General features: G+C 41.0%; 1 protein-coding gene across 5 annotated transcripts in view; it reads right to left on the bottom strand.

Moving 5' to 3' along the window:
* The window catches only part of DGKI (diacylglycerol kinase iota), a 459,796-nt gene that overhangs the window by 283,657 nt on the left and 162,786 nt on the right, over nt 1-13,353 (bottom strand). For all 5 annotated transcript variants that reach the window (XR_009565254.1, XR_009565255.1, XM_060305263.1 and 2 more), the window contains exon 3: nt 4,067-4,162. Coding sequence is in view for 2 of the 5 variants with exons in the window: in XM_060305263.1 (XP_060161246.1) it covers nt 4,067-4,162 (96 nt within the window). In the remaining 3 variants the exon portion in view is untranslated. The remainder of the gene's footprint in view (nt 1-4,066; nt 4,163-13,353) is intronic.

Here is a 13,353-nt window from a genome sequence, read left to right as displayed (position 1 = left end):
CAAAGGTGATTCTTTAAAGAAATGAGAATATATAATCTATTTACACATGGTATTTTTTTTTCTTATGAAACTGTGTTCAATACTAAGAAAGCTGCAAATAAAACATTTAAACTGGAGGCTGTCTTGGAGATCTCCTTGCCTAACCTCTTACCCAAAGCAGAGGTGCACCCCCCCTTTAAGCATCCTTGAAAGATGGCCACCCAACGTATTCATAAACACTTCCTTTGAGCCCATCTCTCCAGGCACCTTGTTCCCCTGTTGGTTGTCCAAGCCCTGATTGTTAAAGTTCTTCCTTATAATACAGTATTTGTCAAAGTTAAGTTTGTGGACCATCTGTACCATGATTATTTGAGGCGATTGTTAAAAATCACAGGTTCCCAAATCTAACTCCAGACCTACTGAATCAGCATTTGGAGCAAGGATTTAAAAAGTAATCTACCTTGTTAACAGGTTTTCCAGGTGACATCTATTATACCAAAGTGTAAGATCGACTGTTAGAGTCAGTGGATTCTCTATCTAGAACTTACTTCTACCTTCCTAACAGGGGAGAGCAAGATACCTCCCTTTTCTTTCCAGTGTTCATTGCAGCACTATTTACAATAGCCAAGACATGGAAGCAACCTAAATGTCCATTGACAGACAAATGGATCAAGTAGATGTGGTATATATATACATACATACACACACATACATACAATGGAATATTACTCAGCCATAAAAAAGAATGAAATAATGCCATTTGCAGCAACATGGATGGATCTAGAGATTATCATACTAAGTGAAGTAAGTCAGACAAAGACAAATATCATATGATATCACTTATATGTGGAATCTAGAAAGAAAATGATACAAATGAACTTATTTACAAAACAGAAATAGATTTACAGACTTTGAAAACAAACTTATGGGCACCAAAGGGGAAACCTGGCAAGGAGGGATAAATTAGGAGTTTTGGATTAACATACACACACTACTATATATAAAATAGATAATCAACAAGGACCTACTGTATTGCACAGGGAACTCTACTCAATATTCTGTAATAACCTATATGGGAAAAGAATCCAAAAAAGAATAGATACATATATATGTATAAATGAATCACTTTGCTGTACACCTGAAACTAACACAACATTGTAAATGACCTATACTCCAATATAAAATAAAAAATTAAATTAAAAAAACATACTTTCCTTTTCTTCATGGCAGCTCTTCTAATGCTGGAAGATGTCAGTTCTCTCTCCTTTCTCTCATTAATACTCTTTTGCAACCCCGGTTATTTCGCTCTTCCTTCTACTACAAAGTTCCCCACCCTGAACCAAGTTAAGCACACTCTCCTGGGTCTTCCCTTTGCCAGCGTCCTTCCCAAAACGTGATGCCAGAATGAAGTGGAGAGAGTGAGTTAGATTTCTAACGCTTTTACTACATAGTGATAATTTTGTGAAGTATATCAACTTACACTCCCACCAGCTGACAATGAGAAGACGAATTTTGGTCTAAACTAGCCAGCAGGTATTACCATTTTGTAAATCTTTAACAGGCACACAACGTTGCCTCCTCATAGCTGTTTCAATTTGAGTGCCTTTGTTTATATTTTTCATACATATATTGGCCAGCAGTAGTTCTTTTGTGAATTGTCTGCTCTTGTCCTTTCTGGGTCCCCCCTGCCCCCTTTGAATTCATTATGCCTATGGCTGTGGCAAGTAAGTCCTTTCAATGCATTATCTCATCTAACCCTCAAAACAACATTCCTTCCACTTTACAGGTAAAAAAAACTGAGCCTTCAGGAGCTTATAATGAGGAAACACAGGTCTTCAGCTTCCTCACCGCGTTATGCCTTCATTTAATCCATGTTTTTTGGAGGAGAGACCTTCCTCCTCCAGATACTTTGTAAAGTGAGTTAAGAAAGCCAAGTATTTGGGATGAAATTATGAGGAAGATTCAAAAGAACACTAGAAATTTTTGTAATTCTATTACCTCCTTACATCTCCCTAATATTTCCTTTCTTTGTTACTTTTCCTGGCATAGAGATAATAGTGACCGAGTTAGAATCAATTAGTGGGTAGCAATGCTATTTACCGATACAAGGTTTAAGGCGGATGTAGGTACCTGTTCATATTTTTGCCAAGAGAGGTATGTGGCTGACTCTAAAAGAGTGTCAGAAAAGGATCAAAGAGAGTAATCTGGAAATAAGGTAGAACTCCATAACAAATTACAGTCCATCAGTTGACAGCAGCATCAGTAGATAATAGTTCAAAAGTATGTACACAAGAAGGACTGGCTTTCATTTTTTCCATTTTATATTATCAAGACCAGTGTTTACACAATTAACTAAGATCCAAATGTTAATTCATCATTTATAGCATTTTAGTCTAAACAGCTGAGCTTCTCTTGGTTTTGGTTAATTTAATCAAATTTCATGAAATTATACTTTAATTGAAAATACATATGCATAAAGTTGAAATGATATTTAAATCAACTGAATTTACAACCAGATTAAAAGAAATGCAAACAACGAAGTACAGATCTGAATCAGAAGCAAACTTAATTTAATCCTCCTTCATTTTTCTACCTTGAAGGTGGCCAACAACCAAAGGTCAGGAGTTCTCAATGCCACATAGTGATAACACTGAGATTCAAATCCAAGTTTCCTGACTTGAAATTGAGAGCCTGTACAACTGAGTCTTCAACTGACATTTAACTATCCCACCCTCACTGAAACAAACCCTGGTCCTCCAAACTCTAATAAAGTTTTCCAAACAAGACCTATAAACTAGGCATCAAAACACCTAATGCAATTTTAAAAAATCTTGGCTCCCCAGCTTTGTGATTCCAGGCAGCCTAATAAAAGTCCCTTGGGGCTATTCTTCTATAGACGTTGGCAGAAACTCAATTTCTTCCTTATTTGTTATTCATAGAAACATATTCATTCGTAATTCCTAGGTTCTACATTTTGCCCCAAATCCTCTTTCACGTTATAAACAAACATAACAAAAAAGAAAATAATTATTAGGTCAATTATGATGCCCATTTCCCCAAAATAAGAAAGAATACAACTTTTCTTTCTTCTTTACTATTGTTAGTTTCCCATTACCCTCTTTTTTATTTTATTATTATTATATATATATATATTTTTGCAGTACGCGGGCCTCTCACTGTCGTGGCCTCTCCCGTTGCAGAGCACAGGCTCCGGACGCGCAGGTCCAGCGGCCATGGCTCACGGGCCCAGCCGCTCCGCGGCATGTGGGATCTTCCCGGACCGGGGCACAAACCCATGTCCCCTACATCGGCAGGAGGACTCTCAACCACTGCACCACCAGAGAAGCCCCCATTACTCTCTTTTTGAACCATAATTTTTAACTACACAAAAATTTTAAGTTCAGTTTCTCAATACTAAAATTTAGTTCCTCCCAACTTACAGCCTGGCAACCATGCTCTTTTCATGGAACACAAAGAAGATTTAACATTTAAACGTTCCAAATACGGACAAAGCAAATTTTAGAAAGCTATGCTCTGATGGAGTTGACTGTTGATCACTTATATAGTTTCTAGAATTTTCTCATCTGGAGCCTAGTCTGAATTATTTGTGAGCCTACACCCACCACCAGACCAGTGTTTGCACCCATCTCTACCTTCACCCACCAGTAATGTCGTCCACCACACATGCTCCCCTACGAAGGAGAGCCTTCTCCCACAGAGACCCTTCCTCCACCCACGGGTCTCTCCCCACAGGACACGGCTCCGTGTACAAGCATTGCCGTCATGCACACTCACCCTCTCCCCCACCCCCAAACACACTAACAAAACCCAACACTGGTTATCATCACAAAGTAGCACATTATCCCAAGGTTCGACCTGCAGAATCAAGAAAAAACCTAAAACCATTCAACTGACCCCTTAAAAGCCATGCTAACTTGATAAACTGTCAACTGCCTCACAGGGACAGGCTCTTTCAAAGCTTTCCTTGGAAATTCAGGCGTGGTGATCCCCGCTGCCTTCAGACTCAACTACCCGCAAGGCTCCCCCCAGGAAGGCCAGAGCACAGGGGTCCCGGGCGCACACTCACTGCAAATCTGACTTGGCAGTTCTCCTCCCCCAGGTAGCACAGGTCTCCCGAGACGTTGGTCTCCAGCCACAGGTGCTCTCCATTCACGGCATTTTCCTGGAAGGAAAAGACCCACCTGACTTCAGTTTTCTTTTCAGGCATAAAGGGACGGGGTGGAGGGGGGCAGATCTCAAATTTAGATTTTGGATGCAAGACAGTTAGTGAACCCAAATTGTCTAAACGCTTCTCATTTTACCCCTGAAAATACCGCTGAAATTGGTCCTACCAAAATTCTAGAAACGGAAAAAGGTATTTGGAAAAACTGTGAGCAATAATTAATTAATATGTTAAGTCCAAAGATGCGTTTACCCATGGATGTGGTCATCTTTGAAATATGTAACAAATGAGGGGCAAAAAACTCTCAAGGTAGTCAATCTAAGGCCTTATTCATCCAGGCCCACTGCAGAGTTCATGACAATTGAGGCCAAAATTCTATTAAAAGTCGACTCTCCTTAGCAAATTAGCTAAGGAGGAGAGTAGTATTAAAGTACTTTAAAGGCTGCTTGAAAATACATTCATATCAGTAATGGATAAATTATACTTCTAAACCAGGAGCTTCTTATAACTTAGTTTTAAGTCGCTGTGTAGTCAAAGCATAATAAATTACTAATTCAAACATTTCACCAGCTCAATAGGGCCCTCGTCCAATTCTAAATTCTTCAAATTGAATGATTTCCCTGCTTCTAAAAACATTCACATACCTCCAGTGGCAAACAGAGAATAGTTGTAGGTTTGGAACCCTAAAAGTCTTCAGATCATGATGGATGAGAACAAGATAAAAAATAAATTAGTTAATTAAAAGGCATTTCTTTGCCAGGTATCCTAAAGAAATCCAGCTCCACAAACTAAAATATTCTACTACTGGGAACTTATCATCCAGATTTAACTTATAACCATTTATAGAATTAAATCTCTTTTCATTCTTTTATTCTCTAATTCATTCAATAAACATTCCACACACCTGGTGCCAGGCACTGGGTTAGTGTGCAGTAAAATCTACCAGAGAACATGGAAACTAAACACATAATCATAGCAGCAAATACTACAGAAACGTACTACAGCAAAAATCCCACCAACTCTTTTAAAAAGTGAAGTACAAAATGTTGCAGTGGGGAGAAAGTCAAAAATCCTTGATAATACCAATCTAGGCAGGCCCAAAATTAAGTCCCAGTAGGCCAAGTAAGGTGGGCAGGAGCAAGTAAGCCCAGGGAGTCAGAGACTTGCAAGACATCAGTAACTCACTGGGCTGGCAGGCTTCATCCACGCTGGGCCAAGCGGATTGTCCCTGCACACTGGAGACCCTCTACGAGCACTCAGAAGCTTGCTGATAAGGATTCAGGCACGGCAGGAGTGCTAGCATAAGCTAACCTCACTCCTGAGTGGGGATCTGATTAGAAAGCCCGACATCAGTAAGAGAAGAGGGAAAGAAAAAGGTGGGGGCTTCCTGCCACAGTGGCTCGAGCACACTCCTTCTCAAATTTAATTGCTCATTACAATGACCTGATGGGTTTTGAAGAACACCTGGCTACCAGCCCATCCCCAGAAAGTGTGCTTTAACTAGTCTGAAGTTTTTAGCAAATATTTGCAGCTGTAAGAATGGAGATACCACTTACTGAAATTCAGGGAGAAGATTACAGTAAGAGCAGATTTAGGGAGTAAGCCGAGTTCAGGTTTTTGTTTTATTTTATTTTCCATTGAGTTATAATTAACATTTAATATATTAGTTTCAGGTGTACAACACAGTGATTCTATAGTTTTATACATTATGAAATGATCAGCGCAATGAGTTCAGTGTTGAGGATGTAAAATGCTGAGATGCTTATTAGACCTTCAAGTGGAGATGTTGAGAGGGCAATTTTTATGAGTCTGAAGTTCAAAGAAGAGGTATGTACTGTATGAATAATTTGGGAGGCAACCGTTAATTGATGGCACCTAAAGCCATGAGAACTGAATGCAAAAACCTAAGCTCTGAGTACTGAGCTGTGGAACATTCCAATACTTAGAGTTTGGGGATATAGGAAAGATCCAGCAAAGGGGACTGGGATGGAGTGGCCACTGGGGTACAAGGAAAACAAAAAAGAGTATAACGTTTCCAGGAAGAAAGTGCACCTAGAAGGTCTGTGTCAAAAGCTGAAGAACTGGACATTGGATTTCACCATGTGAACATGTGAAGTCACTGATGACCTTGACAAAAGTACCAACAGCAGGATGAGAAGGAAGAAAGCCTGATGGAATGGGGTTCAAGAAATAATATTACTGACTCTAGTTTCAAAATGTGTATGAAACCCAATTAATTCTCACCACATCTACTGTTACCACCCAATCCTCCATCATCTCTGGCTTGGAATATTCCCTATAGCCCCCTAACTGGTGTCTCTGCTCTACTCTTGTCTCCCCATGGTCTGTTCTCCACAGAGCAACCAAAATAATTACCTTAAAATGTAAATCTAATCAGGGACTTCCCTGGTGGCGCCATGGTTAAGAATCCATCTGCCAGTGCAGGGGACACAGATTCCATCTCTGATCCAGGAAGATCTCACATGCCGTGGAGCAACTAAGCCCGTGCACCACAACTACTGCGTCTGGGCTCTGGAGACCATGAGCCACAACTACTGAGCCCATGCGCCGCAGCTACTGAAGCCCATGCGCCTAGAGCCTGTGCTCCGCAACAAGAGAAGCCACCTCAATGAGAAGCCGGTGCACCGCAACAAAGAGTAGCCCCCGCTCGCCACAACTAGAGAAAGCCCGCGCGCAGCAACGAGGACCCAACGCAGCCAAACAACAACAAAGAAAGTAAATCTAATCAAATTGCTCATCTGTTCATAACTCTTCAATGGCTATCCATGTACTCGGAAGAGTGCAAAGTCCTCACTTACCTCGTCCCTGGGAGCCTCTCTGACCTCCTCTCCTGTCTCTCCGCGATCTCGTTTCCCTGCCCAGCTACCTCATCTTCTCTCTCTCTCCCTCTCAGTCGCTGACCTGCCATGACACTGGTCTCGTATTTCCCAAGCAGACTAAGGAAGCTCTCATCTCAGGTCCATTGAATTCGCTGCTCCCTTGACTAAAAATTGCTTACACGAGACACCTGCACTGTGCATTTCTCATTTCATTTAGATCTCTGTTCAAATGTCCCCACATCAAAGACTGTTGACCACGTATTCTGTTTACTGTATCCAAACTTCCTATTCTTCTTCATTCTGACTTACGTGGGTAATTTCTATTTACCTTTTGGTTACCAGATCAAGTGTTATTTTCTCAAAGAAGCCATCATGGACCCCAAAATCGAAGTCATTTTGTTAGTTACTCTCATAAAACCATGTTTCCCTCCCATCATTCATTGGCATGATTATTTGATTCATGTTTCCCTCTTATGCTAGATTCTAAGCTTCATATGGACATTAAATGTCCAGCACTTAACTTAGCACCTGGCAAATAGTAGGTGATAAATAAATTTGGGGAACTGAAAAGATGAGATTAAGAATCAGTGAACGAATCACATTCTTGTTATATGCAATTCCAAGGAGTAGAAAGGATAATTTGTTTTTTAATCTGTCCATAAGTTTGGAGTCACAAACTGTGAGAAGTAAACATGAATGCCTAAGAGACACGACGGTCTTTCAAAATCATGACAGAAATAGAGGCATGCAAGAAAAAAAACAGTCATGCAAGGAAAACATGAAACATACCTTTTCTTAGACTACATTTTCCCCATGCCTCATCCTTTTCCTGTACATCTGTCTTGTCTGACGCATCAGAAGGAAGTAACCTTACGCAAAGAGAGGTCTGGCCTTTGCCCTCAACTATAGGAAGGTAATCTCTCTAAGTGCCTGGAATGTCTTGCCTGATAAGAGTATCTTTGTTTACATGGGGACCTTGGGCCATGCCAAATATTCTAAAATAGCAGTGACTTATGGTGAGACATATATCAGCTCATCCTCCAGAGGGGCTAGGGGCTAAAGTCAACCATGCAGGTGGTTAACTGTGTCTACATGACCAAGCTCTGACTAAAACTCTGGGTACCGAGTTTCAGATGAGCTTCCTTGGTTGGCAATATGCCATATGTATAGTTGCACCATGGTTGCTGGGAGAAGTTATCTCTGTCATAAATCCACCGGGAGAGGACAACCGGAAGCTCCTTGTGTAGAAATGTCCTGGACTTTGCACCATGCACCTCTTTCCTTGGCTGGTTTGAGCCTGTATCCTTTCACTATAATAGGCCATAAATGTGAGTACAGCAGCTTTCAGTAAATTCTATGAGTCCTTCGGATGAATTATTGAACATGAGTGTGGTCTTGGGGATTCCAGAACCTGCAAGTGAGTATGGTCCTGGGAACTCCTGAATTCAGCTGGGTGGCATTCACACATGAATAGAAAAATAAACTGTTGTGGTTTTCTTCTTACACTTCTGATAAATCCTTATCCAGTTCAAGAGTAATAAACATGAGCTTTGGAGTCAGAGAGACTTGCTACCTACTAGCTCTATGACCTAGGGTCTCTCTAACTTCCCTAGACCTCAGTTTACTCACCACTAAAATTGTAATAATAATTGTACTTCCCTCACAAGATCACAATGATGTTTAAATGTGAAAATGAATAACGTTCAATGCCTTGCCCACAATGAGAAGTTAATAGGTGTTAATATAGTTCTTTTTTTAAAAAATTATGTATTTATTTTTGGCTGCATTGGGTGTTTGTTGCTGCATGCAGGCTTTCTCTAGTCGCGGTGAGCGGGGGCTACTCTTCGTTGCGGTGCGCGGGCTTCTCATTGCAATGGATTCTCTTGTTGCGGAGCACGGGCTCTAGGCACGCGGGCTTCAGTAGTTGTGGCACGTGGGCTCAGTAGTCGCAGCGCACGGGCTTAGTTGCTCCGCGGCATGTGGGATCTTCCCGGACCAGGGCTCGAACCCGTGTCCCCTGCATTGGCAGGTGGATTCTTGACCACTGCGCCACCAGGGGATTCCCTCAATATAGTTCTTATTATCGTTGTGGTTAGTCACCAGTTTTCGTTCTTCCTTCCTAATCCATAGATGTTGGTATTATCCAACATCTATTTCTCTCCTGGGTCTTCGTAGTCAAGACTGCTAGCCATTCACCAAAATCATTTTTCTCTTCTTCCTGAGCACACAGCTAGACCTTGTTACCCAGACTCGCTTGTGATTGGATGTGGCCATGTGACCCAGTTCTAACCAATGGCACATGAGCAGGAGTGACATGTACTATTTTCAGACTTGGCCCACTAAAACCTCCCTCCCTTTTCCCATACTGGATACCTGGGAAGTTGGCCTTTGGGATGATTTTAGAAGGCATCTAATGATGCTGTAAGAGCAACTGTCAGTCCAGGTCACTGAATAACTATGTGGAACAGAGCTCACCCGCCACCCAACCTGAAACAGTCCTGGTCTGTTACACAAGTGAGAAATAAAGTTCTCTTGTATTGAGCCATTACGTGATGATTTTATTTATTGCAGCCTAGCCCACCCCAACTAACACAGGCCTCTTCTCTTTGCTCACGGCTTTGTCTGCATTTCCTTTCATTGTCTACATTTACCCCCAAGTTACCTACCATACACTGAACAGCATGTCTAATCTCTGAGTCCTGGTGTCTTCTGCTCTGAATTCTACTTCTGACATTCTCTCTGATATTTCACACTGCTGTAAAATTAACTCCCTTAAAACATAGCTGTGATTATGCCTCTCTCTTGCTTAGGAGGCTAAAAAAAAAAAAATCCCTATTATTTATAAAACAAAATCTAAACTTAATCCCACGTACTAGACCTTCCATTAATGGTACCAATCTGTCTTTCTTATTCACCTTCCCACATTCTATTCTTTTGTCACTCTTCTCTAAATATAGTCCTATTTTCCTTTTCTGTGCCATATTTTTTTATTTATTCCATTCTCCACACCCAGGTACCTCTTTCTCTCCTCTTTACACATTCATCTTGAAATACCATCTCAAACAGTATATAACTCAGAGTATCCGTCTGTGCCAGACAGAAAAAATAGTTCCGTTTCAAAATGAAGATAACATTTCTTCTGTATTAGTGAGTGTTGAAACAAGTCTCTGTAGGTATACATAGATTTATATAGATCAACCTATCTATAGATAGATCTAGCTACCTAAGAGCAGAGACCCACCTATGTAGATACAGGTAGGATTTCTTGCTCTCAAGTTCTACCTGAAGTCCTAGTAATAAATAGTTATAGGTAAAAAGACACAAGTTGTGGAGAGGGAGTGTTATAGACTGAATGACACAGATAGAGTACGCTGACACCAGAAGCAAATAATCTACACAAAATGAAGGCATTTGCTTGTAAAAAATGTTTTGAAACAATAAGACAATCATAAACATGTATCAAATGTAAATATCCTTACAAATTCAGAAAGGGAAACAAAAATCTGGACTGTCTCCCTCTAAAAATCTGCAAGGTAATAATAGGTGAAATCTGTCTCAGATGGTTTAGATATGTTGTCCAGTAAGCATATGGCAACGGAGCGCTTGAAATGTGATTAGCGCTAATTGAGATGTGCTGTCAGTGTAAAATTCACAGCAGATTTTGAAGACTGACTTAGTCTGAAAAAAGAATGTGAACCATATATTGATGGTTCATATATATATCATATATTCATCATATATATATAAAGAATGTGAACATTGTTGAAACAGCAATATTTTTATATATTTGGTTAAACAAAATATAATATTAAAATTAATTTTACCTATGTCTTTTCACTTTTTAATGTGGCCACTAAAAGTTAGGCTTTGTTTATGGCTCATATATATTTCTGTTCAACAGTGTTAGTTTAGATAATCACTTACTAAGAGGCAAAAGATTAGACCTAGGTACTTCTCACCGACCTGTGAAGTTGTAAGAGTCTATGATTTCTCCCAGCAGCCAATGTGATTTAATTTAAAATTCTCACAATTTTAGAAACTAAAAGATTAGTGAGGGTGCATGAAAACATGCTAGATATGTCCCACTATTAACATGGCTGACCAGGTCAGGACCTTTACTAATTTATAGTCGGTTATCTCCTCCTGCTCTGCTTAGCAATCTGATATCTTGATTAAATGGACAATGTTTTTTGAAATGAGGATGGAAGTGGAGAAAGATATCGGGGTGTGAGTCATTACTGGTGATGACACCCAAACCTGAAGTTAAAAAGCAAAGGCCAAGAGCTTGTAAGGAAGGCACAGGTCTGCTTGGACCTGCCATCTGAAACAAGACTAAAATGAGAGCAGGCACATGTGCATACAGATACACACACACACACACACACACACACACACACACACACACACACACACCTGCCTCCTCCTGCCTTTTCATTCAAGGTTTCCAAAGATAAAATGACCTAGTTTCATAACCCCATTTAAACCAATCCCACATGAAGACTCTGCTTCCCTCATCTTGTCTCTGAACCAAACAGTGAGGCAGGGAACCCACTGTGCTATGTTTTACCTGCCCAGAAGGAAGCACTCCTTTTCTTAGCATCATCAACCAGAGGGAAGAAAAGGTGGTCTGGATTTAGGATGTGGGTTTGTTTCTGTTGAGGCTCTGTTTTCCACAGCCCTCAGCCTTGGAGGAAATTTTCCAACGAGGAAGGCAAAAATGAATTGAAATCAAGGATGCTATGTTGAAAACCAACATGCTTTTTAAGAAAGATCTTGGTGGCTTTTCTACCATTGCTTTGAGAGTTGTTCAGGCAGTGTAATGGGCAAAAGCAAATTACAGAACAGAGGACACAGTGAAGATCCACATCCTATGTTCTCTGCTCTAACGCTAAAAACAGGGAAGAAATCTCCACGTCCAAATTAAGTCTCCGTTGCATGGGAGGCATGTGACATTTAAGAAAAGACACACATTATCTGTGCAACAGACTCACTTCGAAGTGGGCTAACTCGCTCTAAACTGGAAGCTTGGATTCCAGCCCAGGAGATGAGACTATTTTTCCTTTTTGAGCATTACTCCCTTCCTTTCTAGCAATTTAGCTTGTTTTCCCCAAAACTGGCTTGGCTGACGTTCATGGCATGGTGTCAAAGGGAGAGCCCCTGTAGGTTGTCACCATGAAAGGGAAGAGAGGATACCATTGGGAGGAATGGGAAGATCAAAAACTGTGTGTGCTTTAAGTCTTAAAACAATGCACTAGATTAGGAAGGAAATTTAAAAAGTTGGGCTTCCCTGGTGGCACAGTGGTTAAGAACCCGCCTGCCAATGCAGGGGACACGGGCTCGAGCCCTGGTCCTGGAAGATCCCACATGCCGTGGAGCAACTGAGCCTGTGCGCCACAACTACTGAGCCTGTGCTCTAGAGCCCGTGAGCCACAACTGCTGAGCCCGTGTGCCACAATTACTGAAGTCGGCGCACCTAGAGCCCGTGCTCTGCAACAAGAAGCCACCGCAGTGAGAAGCCCGCGCACCGCAACGAAGAGTAGCCCCTGCTCGCCGCAACTAGAGAAATCCTGCGTGCAGCAACGAAGACCCAACACAGCCAAAAATTAAAAAAAAATTTTTTCTAAAGATTGATAATTTTAATGCATTTAGTCCAGAAAAGTGGGCTGATAGAAGGAGAGCAGTGGTCACGCTGCTTTTTTATAGAGAAGCAGACAAGGGAGTAGAATGACAGACAAGAAAGAGAATGGTAGTAGGTCAAGCCAGAGGACTAGTCTTATAGTTTAAACAGAACAAAGAAAACCGTCGTTTAGCTTCTTGAACAAGCAGGCAAACTAAAGTAACATAAATGAACTTGGTGTAAAGCACTTAGGTTAGGAAAAGCCAAAAATTTAGAAACAAGGGCTAGTCTCAGCAAAAAAAAAAAGTCATTGAAATGTTTTTAACAATCTGCTTCTTCCTCTCTTCTGAGAAAAATCTTTTACATGATTGTCTTAAGGAAGTATCGGGCTGGCTTCTGTTTGCTAACAGCAATGTTAGCCCACAATTACAGGTGTTTTTTTCCTGAGTCACATCTTACAACTCCTTCCACATCAGATCTCTAAATAAGCCCTGAGATGGAGTGTCTTCAGAGAAGGCTTTCCATTTTACCTCCACTGTTAAACATCCCCAAAGTGTTTCCTGCCACCATGATAATTCATCAGGCCACCAGGACAGGGTAGCCATAATCAAAGGGGCTGAAGGATTAAAGATCAGCTACGCACCCCGGCCGTACTTCCTATTTGCTCTTCCTGAACTGTGTACTGCAGTTCACCCACCACTAGCCAAAAATACCACTGTGATGAAATATTAGAG

Source organism: Globicephala melas, chromosome 9 (genome assembly GCF_963455315.2).
Source record: "Globicephala melas chromosome 9, mGloMel1.2, whole genome shotgun sequence".
Classification (NCBI taxonomy): Eukaryota; Metazoa; Chordata; class Mammalia; order Artiodactyla; family Delphinidae; genus Globicephala; species Globicephala melas.
Note: the sequence above shows the minus strand (reverse complement) of the source record. Positions and strands in the feature narration are given on the sequence as shown.